At 47.6% G+C, this 24,570-nt stretch overlaps 1 protein-coding gene across 2 annotated transcripts in view; it reads left to right on the top strand.

Annotated features, from left to right (window-relative positions):
- The first annotated feature begins 149 nt into the window (after nt 1–149).
- The window catches only part of LOC117582993 (nucleolysin TIA-1), a 39,607-nt gene continuing 15,186 nt past the window's right edge, over nt 150–24,570 (top strand). For both annotated transcript variants that reach the window (XM_034271141.1, XM_034271142.1), the window contains exons 1-2: nt 150–315; nt 2,148–3,247. In XM_034271141.1, the coding sequence (XP_034127032.1) occupies nt 2,749–3,247 (499 nt within the window). In that variant the 5' untranslated portion in view covers nt 150–315; nt 2,148–2,748. The remainder of the gene's footprint in view (nt 316–2,147; nt 3,248–24,570) is intronic.

The raw sequence follows: 24,570 nt of genomic DNA, 5'->3' as shown, positions 1-24,570 counted from the left end.
TCTTTTGGGCATCGGGTGGACGAGTGCCGAGCGCACACGGCTCGGCTATGCCAAAAAGGACTTCGACGCGACAGCGACGTCGACAGAATAACGGTATGCGAGCCGATATGTTGACTATTTGTGAGACAGACGAATGCGCTTCGCTTTCAGTTTGAATTGTGTCCTCGTTAAGAAAGGATATTCGTTACATTGTTGTTAAGTTGTTATTATAATTTCTCAAACCAACAAACCAACCGACAAAAACCAAAAGCAAACCGAAAGCAAAACCAACTGCTCGTCAAAGAGAATTCAAAACAAAAAAAAGCCCCCAAAAACGTAAGAAAAAACCTCAAACCGAATACCTGAAAACAACGACGTGTGCGACTCGAAAATAAAATAATACAAATGCGAACTGAAAACTAAAAATAATCTTATCAATATTAATATACAAAATAAAAATAAAAAATGAACTTTTAAAACATTTTAAATACAAATATTTATGTACCATCCGTATAAGTTTTTAGTTTGTGTGATTTTTGAATTTTTTTTTTATCATTTACTTTGGTGTTTCGAATTCAGTGAGATCTAGAGTGGAAATTGTCTGATAGCTGGCAGCTAACTTTCATTGCACTGAACTGGTAGAAGTTCTTTCAGCTGCTCAGTTTTCTAGTTGCAAGCAAGAAAATGTTACAAAAATATTCAAAATATTTGATCGGCCGATCTTTGATTTTCTGCAAGCCCAACCCAATGCATGGCATTCATGGTGCCATGAAAATCGATTCGAATATAATATTTTTGGAAATATTCAACTCGTTTTGCGTCTCTTGTCGCTCGTTGTCGCTTTTGGTAGCATCGATTTTAGTCGCTATTTACATAGAGACTGCCACAACCGTTGCTGCGTGTGCATATGTGTGTTTGTTGTTGTGCCCGCTGTGTTTTTGGCCACATTATGTACAGCAGCAGCAGCAGTAGCATAAAAGAGCACTGGCAACAGTGGCAACAACCACAGGAGCCTGCCACTTCGGCTTATGTGGCACATAAACCGACAACGAGCAGCCAATAAATGCTGCCGCCAGCCAACGCCGACTCTGCCGACTGCCGCCGACTGTCGCACTGGGGCGCTCCTTTCTACTATATAAAATATAAAAAAAGGCCATTGCAGTTGTGTGTGGGTATGTGTTTGAGTGTGTGTGATTCATACTTACACACACACACAAACACACACAGACAGACAGGAATGTTGTGTGTGTGTTTTGTATTTTTGGTGTCCTCGTCGTGCTTTTTTGTGTGTGTCTTCTGGCCGCGAGTGCTTCCCGGCTGTGGGTCCTGGCTTTACCAAATAAAAATATAAGTTTATATTTATACATAGCATTTGTCTGTCTGTCCTTCGTCCCTTATCCCTTTGTGAGCATGGCGCTATAAAAACCGGAAGCGTTAGACTGACGTCGAGGCTGCGCCTGATTCTGACACTTGCCAACACTTGGGGCGTACAGGGTGTCAGGCTTTGGGGTTTTGGATGCTGATACAGCCTCTCCTTCCTCTCTGTCCCTTTCGGGGTGCGTCTGTCGTAAAACCCATCTCCGTTTCTTGTACGTACTCTCGTAGTTGTTTATTTTTTTTGGCACTTGTACTCCTCGTGCTCGGCTCCTTTTATGATTATTGTTATAATTTTTTCGTTGGCTGAGCTGTCTGTGCTGTCTGTTTCTGCTTTTGGCACTTAGACATTGCGTTACGCGCACTTTCGATGTCGTTCCCCTCCCTCCAGCCACCCGAGGAGGCTCTCGCATAACTTTTTATTCTTTGTTGGCTCATGTTCCGCTTTGTATGCCAAGGGGAGCAGTGGGAGGCACGAGCACACAAATCGTAAAATATTAAATTTAATTTCTCAAATGATGTGTGAATGGCTTAGTCTTGATATATGATAATGCTCGTGCCTGAGCTTCAAGAGCTTCACATAAAAAACAAGGCAAGACATCTCCTTTATACACTTTTCTCGTGGCAGCATCAGTGAAAGTTAATTACAATTTTGCTTTTTTAAGCATTATCCTTTGTTTGAATTGTATTTACTTGGCAGAATAATCTTAAATATTGTTGAGGAAAATGACAAAATTCCTTTTGCATATTGAGAATATTTTGCCAAATTATAAAACAATAAATTTAATTTATAGAAAAATCAACGGAGTTTCCAGCATTTTGTGCATAAGAGATTTCTGTTGATTCAAAAAAACCAAATGAACTTTTTCGACACAAATTTCATTGGTCTGTGATAAGTGAAGGTCAAGCTAAAAAAAACAAGAGGGAATTTTTTAATGGAAAATTAAAAAGCAACCACAAACAACACGAAGCGGAACACAAACACAAAACATCAAACGGAAAAGAAAACCGCAGAAAGGCAGCATTTCAAATTAGTACAATTGTAGAAATTATTTAATGCCTCAAATGATTTGCGCATAAAACTCGGCAAAGCAATAAAAACAACAGCAGCAGCAGCAGCAGCAACAACAACAGTGCGGTTTCACACAAAAAGGCAGCCATAAAAATTATTTAGCCAAATTATAACACAATTTATTTGCATCATCAACTGCAAGGCGGCAGCAGACCCAGGCCCACCCAGGCACTTCATTAAACATCAAAGCGAGCTGTGTTTAACCGCAGAACGTGCGAAATCCACACCGCAATACAACAGCAGAGGCAACAGCAATAAAAGCAGCAAAAACATCCACTGAAAGTGCAACTGCAACAGGAAACGGAAACGAAAACGGTTGTACCATGTTGGCCATGCCCACTCTGATGATGCCAGCCACTGCACAGATGACACTCAGCAGTCAGCCACTGTCGGTGGGCGCCAAGCCCTACGAGACGAAGCTATTGGCCATCCACCAGACGCACATGCAACAGCAGCAGCAGCAACAGGCAACCTCCCAGCAGCAGCAGCAGCAGAACGGCAAGCAGCAGGCCCAGCAGATGACCATCGTCACGACTCAGCAGCAGCAGCAGCAGCAGCAGCAACAGCAGCAGCAGCATCCCCAGTCGCAGTCGCCACACCTGCAGCAGCAGCAGCACTCGCAGCAGCAGCAGCACTCGCAACAGCAGGCCGTCGCTGCAGCAGCAGCCGCTGCCGCCGCGCATCATCAGCAGCAGCAGGCGGTGGCCGCTGCCGTCTGTGCCGCCCAGCAGCAGGCGGTGGTCGTACAGCAGCAGCAGTACCAGATCCACTCGCAGCAGCAGTCGCCCCAGCAGCAGGTGCTCAGCATCTCACCCAAGCAGGGTAAGCCAAAGAACACCAAACCTCCCCAAACTATACATACATAATATGTACATATGTAGGTAGTTATGTATGTATACATATTTGTATATGTATAATTGTCATGGCTGCTATAATGATGGTTAGAGGTAATAAACTTCGCTCCCTTGGGTTGATGCGTGGGGAAACGCTTTAAGGTGCAGGCTTGCCCCATTTGTTTACGAGGCATTCCAACACTTTGGGGCACTTATCGATTGGGTTTTATTGCCGGCTAGGGGCTGCGACTAGGCCTAGAGCGGGGGGCTCAGACGCACGAGTCCTTACAAATTTCACGAGTTTTACGAGGAGCAGTTCAAGTAATGCTTTTTATGGTCTTCGTCGTAAAAACGCCGGCCAAGCCTCTAATAGCCATCTAATGTTATTTGGCCTCCAAACGAGGGCCGCATGTTTGTCAAAGTTTACGTTTTCACTTATGCTCCACCCCCGGCCCGAAGTTCTCGTTAACTGAAGACGCTTCCACGTATCCGTATCACACGTATAGAGCATGCAGCAAGGTGTCTGCTTTGTGCTAAATCAAATAGAAATCAATTTGAAATTATTGACAATTTCCACATTGGCAGTGGCTCAGCGCTCAACGCTCAAGCAATTCCTTCGATTCGCTTCGATTCTGATTCCGATTCCGGCTCTCGATTCTCTGATTTTGTCATAGTTGGCATTCTGACTAAACGAAGGGCAAACACAATGCCGAGCAAACAAACAGAGGAAGGAAAAAAAACCTATAGACAGACAGCGTGGGTGGAAAAGTAAATACCGGAGAGGCATCCACAACAACGTTGGTTCTTCTTGCCAGGGGCAGGGACGAGCCCCTTGTCTGTTGTTTCGTACAGGGAAAAGTGCACTCGGCAAACAGCACAACGATGGGCCAAAGACGTTGGGGAAGACGTTGGTCGGCGGCACAGACAGGATACAGCCACACAGACTGCCAATTGTGCCAAGTTGAAGTGCAGCGGACGTCGTGGCGTATATGTAACATTTAGACGCACGTCCACACTTGACCCGTTGAAAGGCACAGCACAGAGAGAGAGAAAGAGAGAGAGCTGCGAGAATTGAAAATCGAAGCGGACATTCTCAGGGTGGGCAAAAGTTTTGTTTGCAAAGTTTACTGCTGTTGCTTTGCGGCAAATTTGTTTTTAAATTTGCAGTCAGAGTTGTCCTTCGTCCGCGTCTCCTCTCTTCCAATGTCGAGTGTCTGTTGAAATTTTCAATTGAATTCGTTGTAAGATGCAGAAACAAATTGCCAAAAGAAGCAGGCAAGAGCAAGAGAGAGGCGAACGAGAAGAGCTAGCTAAAAAGAATGTAAAAAGTTGTCGTCATTGCGAAGGCAAACAACAGACAAAGGCGCATTCCCGGCAACAACGAAAAAGCGTTTCCAACGAGCAGTGAGAGAGAGAGAGAGCGTTGAATTTGGCTTATAAAGTGGTCCCCGACGAGGAGTAGTCACTCCCTCCCACTCTACCCCTGAGAGACCTTTCGGTTCGTGTCCCACCCGCCGAATGTCGTCCTTTGTTAGACCGTAAGGACGTTGACTGATGCGTTCGCCAGGCGTTGGCACAGCTGCCAAGTAGCCCCAACATTCTACCCTCTACCTCTGCACCGGACATGGACTTGGACGCGTGGGTGGGAACTTTAAACAGGTGATCGATTTTTCTCTTTGTCACTTTGGCTCAAAAAACTTTTGTGAAATACAATTTAATAAAATGCGATGTGATCCGATACGATGCGAAACGAGGCCAGACAAATTTAATCCGCTTGCAGGCGGCTTGCGACACCTCTCCCGTGGTGTGTCTGCAATTTAAATATGCCATATTTAAATTATAACATAAAATACAACAAAATGAATTAAAATAAAAGGGAATAAAATAAACGGCTCATAGATTAAGGCTGTTTATGGACCCATTTTGCAGGCTGTTTCCCTGTTAAACTATTTCAATTTATTTCCGCTTTCAACTTGCTCCATCGATTATGCATATTCCATTCATATTCACTCGGTGCGAGTTTTTCTGTGTGTGTGTTTTTTTGTAACGCATAAATAAGCATATTTAGTGATTATTTAAATCCAAAGACAAGCAAAAAACAGGCAAACATTTCTGAACGAATATTTCGATAGAAGGGCTCAACGGATTTAATGAGAAATAATTATTAAAAATTTGAGCCACTTGACAGTATTTATTTAGCCATCGAAGAACCTGCTGAAAACTATACGATAAAGAGCTAAATAATAAAATCCTGCATTCTGGCAGGATTGCTGCCTGCTTTTGAGTTAATGTATTTTCCGCTTACCCGAGCAGACACAAAGGCTCGAGCAATCGAAATCAGATTCGGAATCGGAATCGTGTGCGAGTGCGAGTGAGTGTCCTCCTCATTCCCATTCAATCATCCCACTCACTGCACTAATGGTAATGATGATGATGATGATGATGGGGCGACGATTATTATTGGCAGGCGGCGCATTGCATGCCGAATGCATTTTGTCAACCTGCCTGACTCCAGCCTGCCTGCCTGCTAACTCATCGCCCATTACCGTCATTATTGTGTGGCCGTTAAGTACGTTTGCAGCCATTATCGGAGGTCTTGTCGCTGCTCGGTCGTGTCTGCAGTTATGCTTTAAATATGCCAACAACGTCCTCGATGGCAATTTCCCACCACTTCTACGCCCCCGCTCTGATGTGCTTCGCTGCCCTGCTCAATGGTTTTTAAAATTGAAAACTATATATCAATTGCCTAGGCGAAGAGCATCATAGTTTGTCCGGCGAGAGTCTGGACCGGAGCAGCCGTCGCCGGCTATGCCATTGTCGCCTCCTCCATGTGCACTTGCTTTTGTTGTCTGCCTCGCTCAGCAGCCTCCTGGTGCTGGTTCTCCTCCAATTTCAGCTTCCATCTGCTTCGCTCTCTCTCTCTCTCTCTCTCTCGTGTGTTTGTTGTCCTTTTGCCGCCTTTCTTATGGGCTTTCATTTATTTGCTATTAACCTGTCATTGTTCATTTTTATTATTGTGCGGTTTGCCTTTGTCTGCCCTACACTGGCCGCTGTTGCTGTTGCAATCCTGTCTGTCTCGCGGCATTTTCCGGCACTTGGCAACTCTGCACACGACTCTGCAGCGTGAGTATGTGTGTGTGCCACAGCGTGTCTAGTCATGTGTGTTGGTGTGTTGTTGTGTTGGTGTGTGCGTGTGCAATAAATTGTTATTATCGCTACGTTGCAGCATGTCGTCGTCGTCCTTTTGGAGGACAAGCAGGGTCCACCGCCTCCTCTCTGCCTTTGGGTCTGCTATTGCTTGTCCTTGTTCGATGCTGCCGCTGCTGCTGCTGCCGTCGGCGACAGGCAATGCAAAAGATTTATAACTTTTATTATTATTGAAGCTTATTTGCCGTTTAATACTTGCCGCATTTATCTGGCACCCAACTTCAGCGCAGCTCAGCCATAGTTTACGACTGGAAAATCAATCATACGCCATGCTGACGCCGAGACAAGCTCGCAGTTCCATGAGCGTCACCTGCCAGGCGTGTCCCAGTCCCAGTCCCAGTGCCTGTCCCCTGTCCCCTGTCGTCTTGTATTTCATTTTTCACAAACAAGAACAACGACTGACACTCATTGATGTTGGGTGTCATTAATGTCTTTGCCCTCCTGTCCATTCGCTGTCCACTTTGGCCCCTTCACCCCTGCCACTCCCGCACTTGGCTGCGGGAATGCCGCACAGGAGTTTGAAGAATACACAAAGCACATCAGTGTCTTACATACATACATACCTGCCGATATGGTGGAGTTCAGTGAAGTCCCACAACGCGGCTGATTGGCGGAGCGACCTCTAAGCCGGTCACTTAATTTAGCAGGAGCCAAGAGCGTGGGAGCAATGCCCAAGTGGACTGACTGTAGATTAGTATGCCCGTCGGCTGTCCAGCGGCTGATGCCTTGTTATTAAGTTTACGCTGCAGTTCCACCTACAACTACAGTTCCACCTTCACTGGCACATCCATACACAGACTTGGAGCGAGTGGAAAACTTTTAACAAAACGTCAGTTCTCCGATTCCATCTGGTGCCTCCGTTGTTGGCTTAGCCACATCCTTCTTCTCTCTGTCTCTGCCTCTCTGGTGCATTATTTTTTTGTTGCTCTTGCTTTTGCTTTTGCTTTGGCTCTTTTGTTTTTTGTTAAATGCCAGCAAACAACAAAAGCAGCATAAGGCAGTTTGGACAGCCGGGATGAGCATACAACTACGTAGCTAATACTTTAGCAGCCGGATTAGGTTCAATTGGAGCGGGGTGAAGTCGGTCACTGGGCACTGGGCACTGGCTATGGCCACACAGACGGGCAAAACAGAGCAAAAAATCTCAAGCACACACACACAGACACACGAGAAAGAGGCTCAGGGAGAGAAACAGAGAGTAAAGGAGAGAGCGACATGGAGGAAGGAATAAAAACTGTTGTACCAAGCATTAAAGTTTAAACGTTGGTAAATTCCTACAGCTTCCGCTTAGTTGGACTTCATGACAGTCACTGTGGGGGACAATGAAGCGCTTGACTGGACAATGCCAGGCAGTTGTGTTTGTGTGTGGTTCTGCCTGTGTGGGGTTTTGTGTGCCTGTCTGTGTCGTGGGTCCAGCGGCAGGTGCGTCAATGTGCGTCCTGGCTGTTGGTGGTTGGGTGCTGCCAATGAAAAGGCAGATTAGAAAAATCGATCAAGCTGCACATGCTTCGGGGACGTATTCCGCTTAAAAGGCTTCTCTTGGGTATCCCTTACAAATCGTCAATCATAATCAATATTTGATATGCTCGTGCAATATTTTATATGCAAATGTACGCTGTGTCCTGCTGTTTCTGTCTTTCTGTCTTCCCGTCTGCCGGTCTTCCTGTTGGCAAAAAATCAATGTTGGCGACGGCAACGGCGGCTTTAAAGACCGCTTTCCCTTGAGGTCAGCTTGGGGTCAGGCCAGCGCAGAGAGCCGCAGCGAGTCGAGTCGAGTCGAGCCTGGCAGCCATTTTGCAATTTTGGTTGCACTGAGAGCCTGAGAGCCTGAAAGCCTTTCGCCTTTCGCCTTTGTCTTTGTCTGTGGCACTGGCTGGCGCCTGGGACTGCCACCAGCCAACAGCCACCAGCCACAGTGGCACAATGCAGTCAACGCATTTGACAGTGTCATTCCATTCCAGCTGGCAGGGGCGTAGTCCTGCCAGGGATCTGCCAGGCATTCACATCAAAGCAGCAGCAGCAGGGGCGTACGCTTCTGGGTGGCTGTTTCTATTCCGTCGTTATCTTGGCCATACTCTGGCCCTGACCATCGTCAACAGCATCCACGCCTCCTCCTCCATCTCTCACTCTCTCTCTTGTTGTGTCGCCGCTGCTCAAATGACTAACAGCAGATGGGGCGGCGACCGCACACAAAAACCCACAAAGCCACATCCGTCTGTGCCCCGCTTTTGGTCTCGTTGGGGTCGGACCAGGGGTGCGGTGTGGTTTGGGCTGGGGTGGTCCATGAAGCATGGCCTTTTGTTCCGCAGCTGCCGCGTGACCAGGCCAAACAAGCAGCCCGCAGATCGTGCACCCAGCCCTCTCCCCACTGCCTCTGTGGCATTCGCCCCCGTTCGTTGATTTGTATATTCCGTGGCAGCATAATTTATTGATTGAGTGTTTGGCCAGTCCACAGCCACCTCAGTCGGTGCCCCCCCTGGTTCCGATTCCGATTCCGATTCCGACTTTCAATTGTCATTGCGAATATTTCTCTTCATTTTCTCTGCCGCTCTCTCCCTTCCCTTTTTTGTTGTTTCCCTTTTTGTTTTGCTTCTTTGGGTTTGGGTTTTTTGTGCTGCTGCTGGTTTGATTTTGTCAGCTACGCTTTGTTGCGCTTTTCGCCAGCTCTGCTGTGTTTTTGCTGGTGGTGCTGCTGCTGCCGTTAACTATGCTTTGGAACAGCAGCAGGACCAGCAGCCAACACCGCTGAAAATTTAAATTGGTTTGTTTTGTACTGTGGCGGCTTCTGTGTTGGTGTGTGTCCCATGCCCCCATGCCCCCATGCCCCCCTGCCTCAATGTTTCTGTTTCTAGCTGCTCTGCCATAAAATTGCAAATTGCAATTCGTTGGCACGTCCCTCTGGTCTGTCTTTCGCCACTCACCTCTCACCCACTCAAGATGTCTGCCAGACATCAGCGATGGCTTCTACACCGCTCTTCCACTCTCCCCCTCTCTCTCTCTCTCTCTCTCCATCTCTCTCCATCTCTCTCTCCGCATGTTGCGCTTCGTTGACAAAGTTACGAGAAACTGTCGTGAATTTTGTTTGAATTTGCTATGCAACTGCCACCGACCAGCAGTCAGTAGCCGCATCAGGAGCAGTTGCTTCTGCTTCTGCTTCACAGCTCCGAGTCTAACCCTGCCGCAATCCAAACCCCAGCTTGTGCTGGTCTGGCAGCTCGTTGCGGCTGGCAAGCGTTGATGAATGAAATGCAGTTAACACCCGAAAAGCGTTTGCCGCTGCTGTTGCTACTGATTTGTCTCTCCCACTCTCTTTGGTGCCAGCTTGTGCGCTCCAATTAATCATGACTCGGGGCCCGGCATGTGGCGCGCTTTCATCCCAATCACTTTCTGCTTCATTAATGATCGCAGCCAGCCGCAAAAGATAAGAGTCGCAAAACAATTTTTAATCATAATGGGATCAAGGGCCCACACCCAAACCCACAGCCAATCTCAGGCATTGCCCCCCCATACCCGCCACAAAACGTGTGGGACCCGGGGCTTTGTCAAACTTGTTGAGGCCCACTCGAGGAGCCCGCATCGGCAGGAGCAAGGACAACACGAAGACACAAGGAAAAACATGTCGAACAGCAGCTTGGAGCATTGAGCGTGGAGCGTGGAGGTGTTGCCGTTTAATGATAACAATAAAACAGCTCAAACAGCGAGCGGAGGGGCATCAATGTCACATATGTGTGGGGGAGAGAGCGCGAGTCTGGGGCAGAGTTTGTTTGTGGCACCAGCAGCAACTTTCAACTTTTACGGCGCACACAAAAAATAAAAGCATGGAGCATGGAGGGTATTTTTTGAAAAATTGCGACAGCAGCAGCAGCGTTAAATCAAAAAATTATATAGTCATATAGTCAGGCACACACATACACATGGCAGCTATAACGGGAGCAACATGTTTGATATTTAGGTGTGGGGATGGGTATGAGCCCCTCCCCCAAGTGATAAAAGCGATAGGAAAGAAGAGCCGGCAAAAGTGGCTGAGAGCAGGAGAAGAGAGGGGGGGTTAAGGCGGCCACGGCTGGCAGGAATTAATTTATAATAGGCATCCTTTATGAGATGACAAGGATGCTGAATAAGATAATGGCATCAACGAGCAGCGAGCAGCGAGCAGCCAAAGCACAGAGCCAGAGCCAGAGCCAGAGCCCAGCCCAGATCCGACAAGCAGACAAATGGCGGTGGCGGAACAGCAAAAGGCGTAGTCCGGGCGGGTCCCATGTTTTGGCAAATAACGAAATTACTTAACGCAGTGGAGCGAAGGAAGAGAGAGGGGAGAGAACAGGGAGCAGGGAACGAGCCACCGATGAGAGCGACCGAGAGAAAATAAGATGAAGCTTGTAAGCTGTTGCTAATAAATATTTAAAAATGTTTTTGCTGTTTTTCTTTTGCACCACAGCTACATGTACATGGGGGGGGGGGGATATACTACATATACACTGGTGTATGTGTGGGGAAAATGAGAAAATGTGATTTAAAGCGTTCCGATTGCAGACAGATACAAGCCACGGAGGGCCACAGAACTCCAGCGAGCACTCAGTGTGAAGTAGCAATTAATTATGCAATGTGAGAGACATGGAGAGATGCTGGTCAAGGCGGGGCTGACTTAGGGGTACGTTGAACTCTTTGACTGTTAACAAGGTGTTTGATTTTAAATGCCTTTTGTCTCCTAATTCAAGAGTTCCACTTGACGCGTCTAGCGCCAAATGAACTCGGCAGAGTGCGGGGGAGGACCTTCAATTTAATGTGCCTCAAGCGCACACAGAGCACACACAGTCAGACACTTTCCAGCGATGGCTGATACAAGGCACTCTGGCAATAAAACGTATTTTATGAGCAAATTATGTTTATTAGTGCGTCAAAATGTCAACATTATGCACGACAAAATACACATTAAAAAGCGTATATAAAGCGAAAGAAATATGATGCACGACATTAAGATGAGTTGAGACCCAAAAGCACACACAAAAACACACTCCAAGAGATACGTAAACGCACTCTGCCCTGAGGTACATTCTGCACCTCCCCGTGGATCGTAAAAAGTCTTCTGTTTTTTGGGTAGACGATTTCCAGAGTAAGGTAATTTCCCACCAGTTAACGACGGAGAAGTGTTGGTCAAAGTGCAGGAAGCCAAAGGGCAAAGCTGCTCCTCCTCGATGGCCACAAAAAAGAAGCTCCAAGCTCCATCCAGCCTGCATGCTGCATGCTACGTCCTTGCCTGTTGTCTACATTGTGTGGCAGCAAATATAATTCGATTTGCACACACACACACACACACAAAGTTAACTCCCACACAGAGCACACGATTCGAATATGAAAATGAAAATCATCGTAAAATGTTCAGAGGGAACACAAGAAGAAAAAAAAGAACCTTGCAGGATGCTCCCTAAAACCCCGGCAAAGCCAACGAACCGGGCAACAACAAGCAAATTACAACAGCAGATCGCATCTGGCGGGGGGGAGAGGTTAGGGGATGGGTGGCACAGCCACATTGTTGCATCATAGAACGCGCCGCGATGCATGCTAGAAGTAATGCACAATGACAAACGCTTGCAACCACTCTCTGCCCCAGCCCCCACAGAGAGACACAAAGACTGGGCCAGCATATAAAAATAGTTTCAGCCAACGATTGCCGGCGAGGAGGAGCTCCAAGCCCCAAGCTCCAGTTTGGGCTGGAGGTCCCTGCCCGCTACAGCCCCCACCCACTTGGAGGAGCAATAACGGGTGGGCGGTGTGGGGCGACTGCAGCGCCCACGCAGGGCCAACGCGCATGACGCGGCTCCTCCAACTGGCTGGCTAGCTAGCTGGCTGGCTGGCTGGCTGGCTGGCTGGCTGGCGGAAGCTGACGAAATGTTGCCGATGAGCATTGCTAACGATGTGGGCAAAAACAACGCCTACAACGACGACGACGATGACGTCCAGGACGAGCACCGACGACGACGACGATGGCAGCAACAAAATTGCAGCTGGCCAAGTTGCTTTCTCCACTTTCTTTCTGGGTGGGAATTGCATTATCTGCTCGGGTCTGTGTGTGTCCCTCTGTGTCTGTGTGTGTGTGTGTTCGTTGCGTTTTTATTTGCCGTCTGTCTTTGTTGCTATTTTCCATTTTCCAGCTTCGGCTGCTTTCATTTTCTTCCACTCCGCCCGACCGCCTTCGCCCGGTTTTTGGTTTTTCCTCGTTCGTTCGGTTGCTCGTCGGCGGTTGGGCGTAAAACTTTTAAATTAGAAATTTTTGTTAGTGGCGGCAATCGAGGAGGGGGGACGGCACAACAGTGAAGTGTTGGGACGCCAGCACTCAATAGTTTTTTACACTTTGTTAGTCGGTGAGTTTTTGTTTCGTCCGTGGTTGTTGTTCTTGCTGCATTGTGGTTTTCATCGCCACTCGCCACTCGCCAGTTGCTATTAATTTTTAATTTTTTATACTGAACTCCCCCGCCATCCGAGCCCATTCTGCGTGCCACAGTTTGCGGCAAACATACGCGGACAACTATGATGGGTGGTGGGGTGGGGGGCTGTGTAAAGGCCAAAGTTTATAATGCAATTTGGCGGGGTGTTGACTAAGGCAAACAGTGAGTGATTCGTTAGCAATAGACTTGTAAATTCTATTAAATTTATAAGCCAAATAAATGCAGGCCCTCGGAGTTTTCTGTCTGTTTAGTGGCAGATTGGCTGCCGCTTTGTATGCTAATACAATTGTGGCTTCAGCCCAACCCCATCGCACCTTCCCCGCCCAACCACACGACCATTAACTGAAAAGTAGGCAACACTTTTTTGGCGTCCTTATTTCGATTCCTTTGTGCGATGCCACACGACGCAGGTCGCGCGTCCTTCCTTCAGGTTGTTATTACCTTTTGGCTCTGGCTGCCTGCGAGTTTAACAAAAGATGATGTGATTGAATTCCCCTTCCCCGCAGCAGCAACAACAACAAAAAAGAGAGAGCGAACTTGAAGCCAGAGAAAATTGCAGCCGTAGGCGTCACCTAATGGCATTCCCCAAATTGTTTGTCCAACAGAAGGAGAGACTGGGCAAGACGTTAGACGTTGCTGGTTGCCACCCACACCCACACCCACACACACACACATATACAACACATCCACACACATAAAAAGGTTGTCATGCTGCCAAGAAGCGGGCAAGACGATGACAAAAAAAAAGAAAAAAAAAAACCCAACAACTTAATACCCAGCTGATGCCTATTAAGCACAGCATTTGTGGCACCCCCATGCTCGCACCGCCCTCTCCCACACCACACCACTCCCCTCCCCTCCCCTCCCCACACTCCACCCATTTAGGCCAATACGTTTGCTAGAGAGCCACCGCTGTGCAGCGCTGCGTGTGTCTTGCCTTGATTTTGTGGCTGTGATATTTTCATTTGCTTGATTTGTTTTGGCATAATTTTTGCCTCGCTTTTTTGTGTTGTGTTTTGTGTGTGTGTGTGTGTGTGCTCCTTGGGAAAGCTTCAGTAAATAATTGTGAATTCTCTGTGTGGGTTTTGGGATGGTTTGGATGGGATGTTGGCATTGTGGATCTGAGTTTAGTGTTTGTGCCTGTGGGTGGGTGTGGTTGGCATTGGCAAACCGCAAATCAGCATTTTTTGCCAAGTGGTGAAACTGAATAATGGCCTCCCCGGCACACATTAAGCATTCGCCGCAGTTTCTCTCATCCACCTCGAACCCCACACACCCACACAAATCCCCCAATTCCGGCAGCCTGACTGAGCTGTCGGTGCCAATGCCCCAGCTCAAGTGACGATGCACACGTAGCAACAATAATTTCAGCTAATTGCTCTCTGAACAGCAATTTAAATGCGAAATGAATTCTGTGCAATGCGTGTGGCGGAGAGAGACACAGAGAGAGAGAGACAGAGGAAGAGGCACAGATAAAGGGTCGAAGTTGGGTAGCCAAAAATAGTTCTTCCCCAATTCATTTCATTTGTAGCTGGCTGTGTGCTCTGGTTCCTCAATCGAGCAGCTTTGGCAGTTGTAATAAAATTACGCATACGCTGCGTGCGCTCCGACTTCTGGCTGCATATTAAAAACGAGTTTGCCGGGGCCCTGCACTCGCACAAAAACCCACTCAGACAGCCGGGGGCGGACATGGACCCACACCAATGTCCAGGCATGGACATGGACACGGACATGGACACCACAGACCGTCGTCTCGTCTCGTTTCGTCTCGTCATACATGACGACTGTGACTTTCATTGCAATTCATATCTAAGCGCAGACATCGCCTGGCTCGAAAAATGGGAGAAATTAAATTTGTCTCTCGACTGACAAATGTCCCCCGAGTGGGTAAAACCAGAAAAGTACTTGACGATACGTAAAAGTCAAGTCAAATTGCAAGAGGGCAGGAGGAGCAGCACAGCAATGGCACAGGCAGAGGCAGAGGCACTGGTCCCCAGTCCGGACCCAGCCTGGCTCTTTCATAAGTCAGCTTGTAATGTTGTTAAGCATCCAAAGATACTGTCACTGTAGTGGCCACAGAATGGGAACGATAGGGAGGAAGGATACAGCACACTCACACAGCCACACACTCGTCGAGCTCCTCCGGTTATATCTGCAGCTTTGTATCTTTAGTGCTGGCGGCGTTTGGTGTATGTTGGATGGAGTCGGGAGTAGGGAGTAGTAGGGAAACTTCAAGTTGATGCCTGGGTGCGGGTTCAACCACTGCCACTGCTGCTGCTGCTGCTACTGCTTCTGGTTTAGGTCCAGGAACTGGTCCTGGTCCTGGGTTCTGGGGCTCAAGAGCAGCTGATGTTGATGATGATACACACTCAAGTGCGCTTTGGGTACAGCAGTTGAGTAAATACACAAACATACACTACACAGACGCACACACACACACACACACACATGGCACACTCACACACACTCAAAGGGAAAGCTATATGCGCAATATGGCGTACTGGGACCCAGACCGCTGCTGACGTTGACGTTGACTTTGCCGCTGTTGCCGCTTTTACTTATTTATGCCAATTTTTGGCTTGAATGTCTCTCTCTCTCTCTCTTTCTCGTATGTCTGTGTGCCCACCGGATTGAAGCTTCCGTTTGTTGGCTTCTATTTAAGCATTTAAAGCAAGATGCTACGTGAGCCGCATGCCAAGATCAACGCACATTGTACCTCCTCCCACCTCTCGGCACAAAGTTCTGGGGCGAAATTTGGCAAAAGAAATTCAACGCCAAGAAGTCGTCTCGAATGGATGAATTTATAAATGTATTAGGAGCTTGTCATGTTGTATTAGACCCTAATATTTTATAAAAATTCAGCTCAGATTGAACTGGATAGCAACTGGCGAATATCTACTAAAACGTTTCCGCATGGGACCAAAGCAGTTGTTCAAAATGTTTTTAAGAACGCGACAAAACCCAAGAGACATTGCAAGTCTATCTAGTGGTTCGTTCCCCCAACCAACCAGCGATCCAACCAGCCAGCACGAATTTAACCATCGGAAATCACTCGGGAATATCGCTGCGGCTGGGGCTGATTGGGGCTGGGACTAGGGCTGGCTGTGGGTTCTGGGCTGTGCACTCGCATTGGTTTTATTTCATTAGTTCTGCGCCAATTTAAATATCTAACGAACAGTGCTGGCTGATAGCATTTGCCGGCAGCTTTAAATTGACAAAAGAGAGTTTGCCAGCGAGCGATGGCAAAATTGAAATGAAACGCGGCGACTGTGGCATAGATTAAATTTCCGCTCTTATGAATGCGCGTGGCTAATAGAAACGATGGCCGATTCTTGTGCATAAAAGGCTCTGTGGGGAGGGGTGGATGTGGAGGGTTTGAGCTAGGTTTTTGCATGCGACGTCGCTCCAGCATCGGCCCCGGTGCTCTCGGTCCCAGACTGCCGTTCGTCAGTTTCAAATGTCCGAAAAAAGAAATCCAATTTGCCGGGCCCCGCACTCTGGCGAATGCCCCATGGACATGCGTTAATAAAAAATAAAACAAAAAAGAAAAGTACGCAAAAACCATGCACGGGGGAAGTGCACGGATGAACAAAAATCTGGCGACGGCTGCCAGGTTTCGGTCTCCCACCGTGCCACCGTGATTGGGGGCAGGCCTTGGCCAGGAGAGAACGTGTAGAAAATAAAAATTTCTATTTAAATGGCAAAAATCAACAAATGCAACGCAAAACAATCTAAAACACAAATCGAAATTAAATGACCGCACTAGCACACAAAAGCGGGCTACAGACACACCCTCGCCGAGCCAGAGAGGCAGCTGGAAACATGGAAAAACAAGCCACTCGGGTCCCAAAAACAAAAGAACACAAAAAAAAGACCATTCAGAGGGAAAAAAAAGCCCAGCAAGTGACTGAAATAAAGTGCAGCAGCTGCGCAGCTAGCCAACAAAAAAAAATAAAACAAAAAAAGGTAAGGCTAGGAACAGAGGATTGAAGTGGCAGTGGGAGGAGGAGCAGCAGCAGCATGGTGACGGTCAGTGTGTGGGGTGCGGGTTGGAGAGGGATAGCAGACGCGCGGGATGTGCAATTTCAACATTTCATTCAGCGACGAGTTTTGAATTTGATTTGCGAGTTTTTGTTTTTGTTGCTGTTGCTGCATGGAAAAGGGAGGGGGAGAACGGAACAGAAACGAATCCCCCATAGACCTTGGCTTTGGTCCGTCAACAATTTTGGTAACTGCAAGTCTTTAATTGAATTTTAAATAGTTGAAGATTTAAAAGGGAAACCTTCTAAACATATTAAAGGAAGGAAGTTAACTTTAAAATTTGTCTAGAGAATGGTTTGGGAATGTATTTGATGGATATTGAAGTGGCTGCTTGCCATTAGAACATATTTCTTTCATTCAGAATGACCTCAACACTATCCCTTTTGGTACTCTCTTTCTCTCACTAACTCTTTGCCATCAACCAAATTAATTAACTGTAAGCGTGCCAAACTAAATAAAGTCACTTGCTAGCCGTAAGGTTTGCTCCCTACCCTTTTGACCAGAAAAAACAAAAAAATAAATAGATATATAACCCAGAGAAACCCAAGCCAAGTGCCAAAACGAAACGCTTTACAATTAACAGTCCAACGCCCAGCAGAATGAACCCAACACCGAACCGGAATCCGATCCCAAAAGGGTGTCCCTCCCCTCCGCACGGGAATCGCTGCCCCTCTACGGTTAGACGCATATGTACAAGTCCGGGATGAAAAACAAAAAAAAGGGGAAAACTATGGTCAGGGTTTTAGGCGCCTAACGAGTGACACACGGACACGGGCAGCGCTGTAGGTGTGGATATATCAACACCTACACACGGATACACGCAGAGAAAACACAGACAGAGACAGAGACAATAAGTGTAATGGATTTGCTGGGTCAGAAAGAGAGAGCAAGTTGCAGCGGAAAATAAAAACGGTAACCGCAATTTGACCCAGGTTTTTACTTGCTTTACATTTCGTGGGGCCCCGACAAATATGCAGATTGGAATAGAGGGTTAGCCTGGGGTGGGTGTGGTGTTACGAGCATACCTGCGTCGCGTTTACTTTCAACATGTGCCACAGCAGCAGCAGCAGCACAGATACATGGAGCGGGGAGTGTCTGTTGTCTGTTGCGCCCGCGTTTTGGCAAACGCTTACAACAGCGTTAAATGGGGTTCATTCCGGGGGGGTTGTTGTTGACTGTTCCAAGAGAGGCTGCTGGTGGGTTGGGTGCGTGTGCATGCATGGGCTCGATATAACTAACCAAAAACCCAATGCAAACACACGACGAACGGTCAGAGCTGTGGAGCAATATAGATTCTTTGTGTTCGCATTTTCCTTTCGACTTTCGACTCTGCTTTGTGTGGACGGGCGCCGCTTTCGCTTGTTCTGGCTGGAGCCAACATACGCAATTTCCATTTCATTTTCCAATGTATGTCTGTGTGTGTGTAATGTATAAGGCCACATGTTCGTTTGATTCAACTGTGAAGGAGAGAGAGAGAGAGAGAGAGAGAGAGAGAGAAAGAGAGAGAGAGAGTCCAATGCATTCTCTACTCTGGCCTGCCTTTTTTCGATTCTTGATACGCAAATTCCTTGTCTCCGGTTCTGGGTGGTGCTCTGGCGCCGGCACCGCTTTTGTTGTTACGGTTCCCAGTTCTGTTTTGCTTAGTTCTATTCTGCATTGTCTTTTCACACAATTGTCAACACAGTAAATGCAAATCGCAAGCCTCCACCCTCATCGAGCTGCAAAATTGGAATACGAGCGCCTACTGGCATTTAAATGCGAAATTTGCACGCGATCAGCAAGCGGAATGGGTTCAACGTGTGGAGTGCCTGATTGTATTATAAGCAGGAACCCTAAATCCCATCAATCCTCCCTCTATCGTAGCCGTGCTGTGCCACATTTAAATCAAATTATTGACATTTGTTTAAAGGCAAGCGCAGGCGTAGACTGGCATACAAATGACTTAAATTTTGGGCACCCAAACTTAAAGTTTTCGAAGTAGCAAAATCAGCACTAAATACGACCCAAGCACGAGTCCAAGTCCTTTTGCCTGGCTGCCGGGTTGATAAGAGCCAGATCCGGATGGGGGTTGGGAAGGTGGCTGATTGGGGAAGTTGCCTTCGGGGGCAGCAACCCTTTGCCGCATTTGCGTTTGCTGTTGCCTCTGTTGCCACTGTTTCCCACTGTTGCCTTTGTCATGTTTTGTTTTTAATAGTTACTGAATCTCATTAGAATTTAGATGAGTCTTAATGAGTCATTGTTTTACACGTTAGACGTTGGCTCGCGCCAAAAGGACGCGGGCAAAGGACGAAGGACGAAGACAACAACGACGACGCCGGTGGCAACAACAACAACAACAACAGCAAAGGGGGGGGAGTCGACTCAGCACTCACAGGGATTTCAAAATAGTGCACAACTCGGAGACGTACAATAACCCAAAAAGTTTTCGAGTCAAGTCACAAAAAGGTGGAAAACGTGGCGCTGCCAGGAATGTCTCTGTTCCTGCCCCATCCACGGCCACACACACGTACACACACACACAAATACTTTGAAATGACACAGAGAGAATCGCAATGTGCGGCAAAACACAATGAAAATTTCATTTGATCTGCGCGACGCGACGCCTTGATGAGGCTGCGTCCTGCGTCCTGCGTCCTGCGTCCTGTCTCCGGCAGCAGCACAACCCTCCGGGGCCATGCCACAAAAGCGAAATAGGAAGAGGTTGTTGCCACCACCAGCAGCAGCAGGAGCAGCAGCATCACCATCATTGTGGCAGCTACACAATACAAAGACCAAACGAAACGAAACGAAACGAGTGACTGCCTCATTTAAGTGGCAACTTAAATGCCACGCACACTTGCGGAAATGATGCTGACTCCGGTCTCATCAGATAACCAAGACACTCACCGGTACGACTCGACTCTCGACCTGTGTGCCACAGAGTCAGAGTGGGGGGGGGGAATGCCAATGCCTATGCTCAAAGGGGAAAAATGTGGTAAAAGGATTGCGGCTTTCCAGCTTGCGGTAATCAACATTAAAAATCAGCATTATCATCAGCTCAGGCGGCGTCTAATGGTGACAATGACAGCGACAGCGACAGCGACAGCGCAGGATCTGGCTGGGGCAAAAGTTGAAAGTTGAAATTCCTTAAAGTGACTGCAGTTTCATTAGCGACTCAAGTTGATTGGCTTTCAGAATGTTCCACAAACAGCAGATGGCTCGCTGCATTGGCTGCTGCCTGCCAACTGGAGTCTGCGAGCATTTTAGTTGGGGGAGTCGCGTAATTAAGATGAAATTAAAGTGAAAAGTTAGCTTTAAGTTCGCCTCCTGCCACGGCTCCTTACACACTGGCCAGCGCTAATTAGATTTTTTTAGTTTCATTTAGCATTTAGCAGCAGAACAGCAGAAGCATCAGCAGCAGCAGCAGCATCAGCAGCAGGCCATGTCCATCTAGTCCACTCCAGACCCTCCTCTCTGATGCCCCCCCTTCCATGCCGGATGCAAATGAATGAAATTATAAGCACATTATACTTTTTAATGCGAGATGATTTGAGCCAAGCAAATTTAATTTAAAGATCTGCTGACTTGTCAAGATGCTGACACACAGCGACCCCAGCAACGCCCCTCAAGTCCAAGCCCCCAAGACCCAATGTCGTGTCATATATCAAAGCGTATCCCCCAGATAACCGCAGTGCCAAATTGTGGGCATAAGTGACTCTCAAAAGCACATAAATGTGGCAGGGACCATCCTCGCAGACGGACTGACTGACTGACGGACAAACGGATGGATGGAGCCCACTGATTGGGTTCTGGAATGGGTGTGTGCGGTGAGCAGTTTGGGCCAGCTTGGCATTGATCAAAGTCATAAGTCAGCGGCATACAAATCTCCATGTAAATATCCTTTTACAGTTGAGTTGTCCTTTTTAGGGGACAGACCGAGGCCCAGGCATCAGACTCCATCGCAGCACGTCTAAGCAACTGGATTATTAACATTTCAATATAATTTGTGCTGCTGATGTGTGTGTGTGTGTGTGTGTGTGTTCTGTGTGTGTGTGTGTGCGACTAGCATTCATATTCGTATTCTTGTAAGCAGCATCCGTGTCGGGGTCGGGGTTGGGTCGAGCCCAACTTTTTCCTGCTGACGACTGGGAAAATTAACGCGCCTCAGGACTTTGATCCTTTTTTTATATAGTATGTATATTTGGCAATTTCCCCAGCACCAACCCCCCTCTGCTCATGCTGCGTGTCAGTCTTCTTTATTTGCTTACATATTCATCAATTTGTGGGTTAAGTTGTGGGCGTTTCGGGCTGCGGGTCTGTGGATCTCTCTCTGCCTCTCTGTGGCCCGCACGTTTTGCGGTTGTTGGCGTCAAAATGTTTTGCTTGTTTTGGGGCTCTCACATGACAGCGGGCAGTCCCAGCAGTCGGTCAGCCGGTGGTTTTATAGCCGCCAACAAAACGCTTTTAGCTCTAATGCAGTCGAGAGTTCCCCACTTAGGCCCAGAAATAGTTCCCAGTTCATAATTGCCATTAGAGAGGCATGCAAATGGAATTCTTCTATCAGTAAAGTATGACCAGCGGATAGCTAAAACTATCGATGAAGGGACTGTAGCTGAAACTTTAACTTTGCGGCAAAACTGAAAGTGTCCTCGGGGGAGGTTTGTGCGTGTAATTAAACGTTTGCAGCTTATGTAAGACAAACAGGAAATAAGGTTTAGCACAAACGCATAAATAACAGCGAGGAAAATCAGTAACATATCCCTGTACCCTTCGTACGTACAGTGGAGAACATAAATAAACGCATACACAAACAATGAAAGCGGATAACATAAAATTTACAACAACTAAGACCAAGCAAGAGGCAGAGGGCAGGCAGAGGCAGGCCTAAGGAAGGCATAAAAGTGGATAGCTATACTACCAACACACACGTTGTAGGAAACGCACACAGTCACACTGAGTAGCTTCCGTCTTTAATCAAATGGTACAAGGGGGCGTTGCCGGCTGGCACTGGCACTGGCACTGGCACAACACTGCTGACACACTTAGTCCAACCGACTTGAGCACTCCTCCACTCACTATCCTTGCGACGAGGTTGTTAACGCTTTCCAGGCAGCACACGGACAGGGTAGAGGGTAGAGGGTACAGGGGACAGGGCACATGGCACGGACAGGTGCGTCCTCGGCAAATATACAAAACACTTGTAACTTGCCGTACGCCTAGAAAGGATTTATGATTAATTTATGTGCTCATGTCTCATATGTGTGTGTGCTGTAAGTACAAGTGTGTGTAAGACAACGACAACGACAACGACAACGAGCCGAATGAAATGATGGTAAAAACTTAATTAACTCATTACACATACGCACCGTTTTAATCAGCAAACGAGTCGCCAGGGAGTAACGGAAACAGAAGGAAACAACGGAAAAGAAATGAAATGAAAGGCAGGCAGTCGCCTCTACCTGTGCTGGGTACCTGGGAACCGCTTGACATGCTGACACCGAAGGCAATATGCGATGGCTGTGTATGGGTGGATGGGTGGAAGGGCTGGCTGCCAATCGAGGGATTTCGCGGTGCAAATTTAAAGCAGCCTTTGACTGCAATTAGTGGCCGACTCGTTTGTCTGTCTCTCACACGCCGACAGACACAGACATATAATCAAGACGAGTCGGGGGATGGGGCTCATAACGTACGTGCATTACGTAGAGTAGTCCATGGCAGTCCTCCAGTCATTCGCATGTTGCGTGCATGCCTCAATTGGCGGCCCTTGCCTTTGAGTTGACGTTGTGCAAAAGGGCGAAAGCAATAACCTGAGCACAGGGCAACGAGGCAACCTGCGAGCGACTGACGATTGATTTACAATAATGGTAACTACTCGAACCGAGCCGAGCCCCAGTCGGAGCCAGAGCCAGTGCCAGTCGTCGCGGGGGAAACCCGCAAAGGCTCCGCGCGCCGGACCCCTTTCGACTGCCTTCACAATGGGCTCATTAACGGTGGCGTATACGCAATTTCCAATTAAATAAAAAGTGTGCGAGCACACACACAGCCACACAGCCAAACAGCCGTTATATGTACAGACATTCATAAATATGTACGTATACATACACCTACGTACATCTGTATGTATTTATGTATGGTTACATAAGGGAACACGCACAGATTTACTCGTTATGGTTTGTGTGCGTAAAAGTATGTGTACTGCCTGTGTGTTTCTGTGTGTGTGTGTGTTTAAAAGACCAACATCACAGTCAGAGAACGATTCAGCCTGATGCCGGTGTGTCGCCTGCCAACCCACCTCTGCCCGCACCAACAGTCTTCATCAGTTCCGCAGCGCTGTCTGGAGCGTGGGGGAGGGAGTGGGTGATAGGGTGAAATTCCTTTTAATATTTATTTAACACAAAAGCTTTCCGCATTTCGCTTTTGCCCAGCGCTGCGGCGGCGACGACGCTGCCGTTAATTTTTCGCTTTGCTTTTCATTTTCGCAAAATTACCGGAAATGTTAATTTCTGCACGTGCAGCAGGCCAGGCCAGCGCAAGGCAGCGCAACCAAGTCGAGAACGAAGGACGCAGTGGCTGGGACATGCAGCAGTGGGGCATGGCAAGTCGGTCGCCAGGTCGAAGTCGAACCAGCCCTAGCCCTAGCCCCCTGCTGAATAGTGCTAATTATTTAGGGTAAGAATTCTCTCAGTGTGTGTGTGCGAGTGGTGGCTGGGGTTGGGTTTGGGGTGAGGGTTTAAGGGTTTGAGGGTTTGAGGCTTGAAACGACCCCCAAAAAATGTTGCACTGCATTGGCCCTTAGCCCATTACCACCCCACGTGCGTCGCTGTGCTGCCTCTGTACTTTGTGTCTTAGCTCTGGAGCTCAGCGCTGAGCTGAGCAGAACTGACACAAGAGCGCACGAAGGACAACGACGAGGACGACGACGACAGTCGCGACTTTTTCTGTGCCAAAGAGACAAAGCACACAAAAATAATAATAAATGATTGCAATTTGTGTATGTGTGTTCCTGTATGTGTATGCCTGTTTGCTTTTGCATGTGAGAGGCAACCCTCACCCGCTGCACTTGTGTTTGTGCAGCCTGCATGACAGCGAGAGGCTTTGAGTTTGTGCACTCGCCGCATGAGGCATACATACACATATAAACGTATACAATATACACACACAAACACACGATGTTTGGCTTGGATTCGAGCGTGCAAAAGTTTACTTAGATGAATGGGTTAATTAGTATTAATGGCAGCTTCTTCAGAAGGAAAGTGAACCAGCACAAAGCACAAGCAACATTCGAAAGATGTGACATCACATGATACTTATGATATGATATTATGGATGACATGAATGAGTTGAGAAAACTTTTCCATTCGCTGCCTGTGAAAACTAAACCTTCCTCGGTGCCTCCGGGCTCCTGTCAGGTTCTTTTTTTTGAGCTTGTCATCAGCCAAAGTCCCATCAATCTGCGCGGCTCTTTGTGATTTCAATTAACTTATCTCTGCTTATGCAGCATAAAATTATATATGAAAAAAAAAACTTTTCTTTGCCCCCCCCCCCCCCCCCCCCCTCCCCAATCCTTTTTTTTTTTTTTTTTTTTTTGTGTAATTGGGTTTAAAAAAAAAAAAGAAAGGGGGGGAAAAAAATAAAAAAA

Source organism: Drosophila guanche, unplaced genomic scaffold, assembly GCF_900245975.1.
Source record: "Drosophila guanche unplaced genomic scaffold, DGUA_6, whole genome shotgun sequence".
NCBI classification, from domain to species: domain Eukaryota; kingdom Metazoa; phylum Arthropoda; class Insecta; order Diptera; family Drosophilidae; genus Drosophila; species Drosophila guanche.
This window is presented reverse-complemented; position numbering and strand designations above follow the sequence as displayed.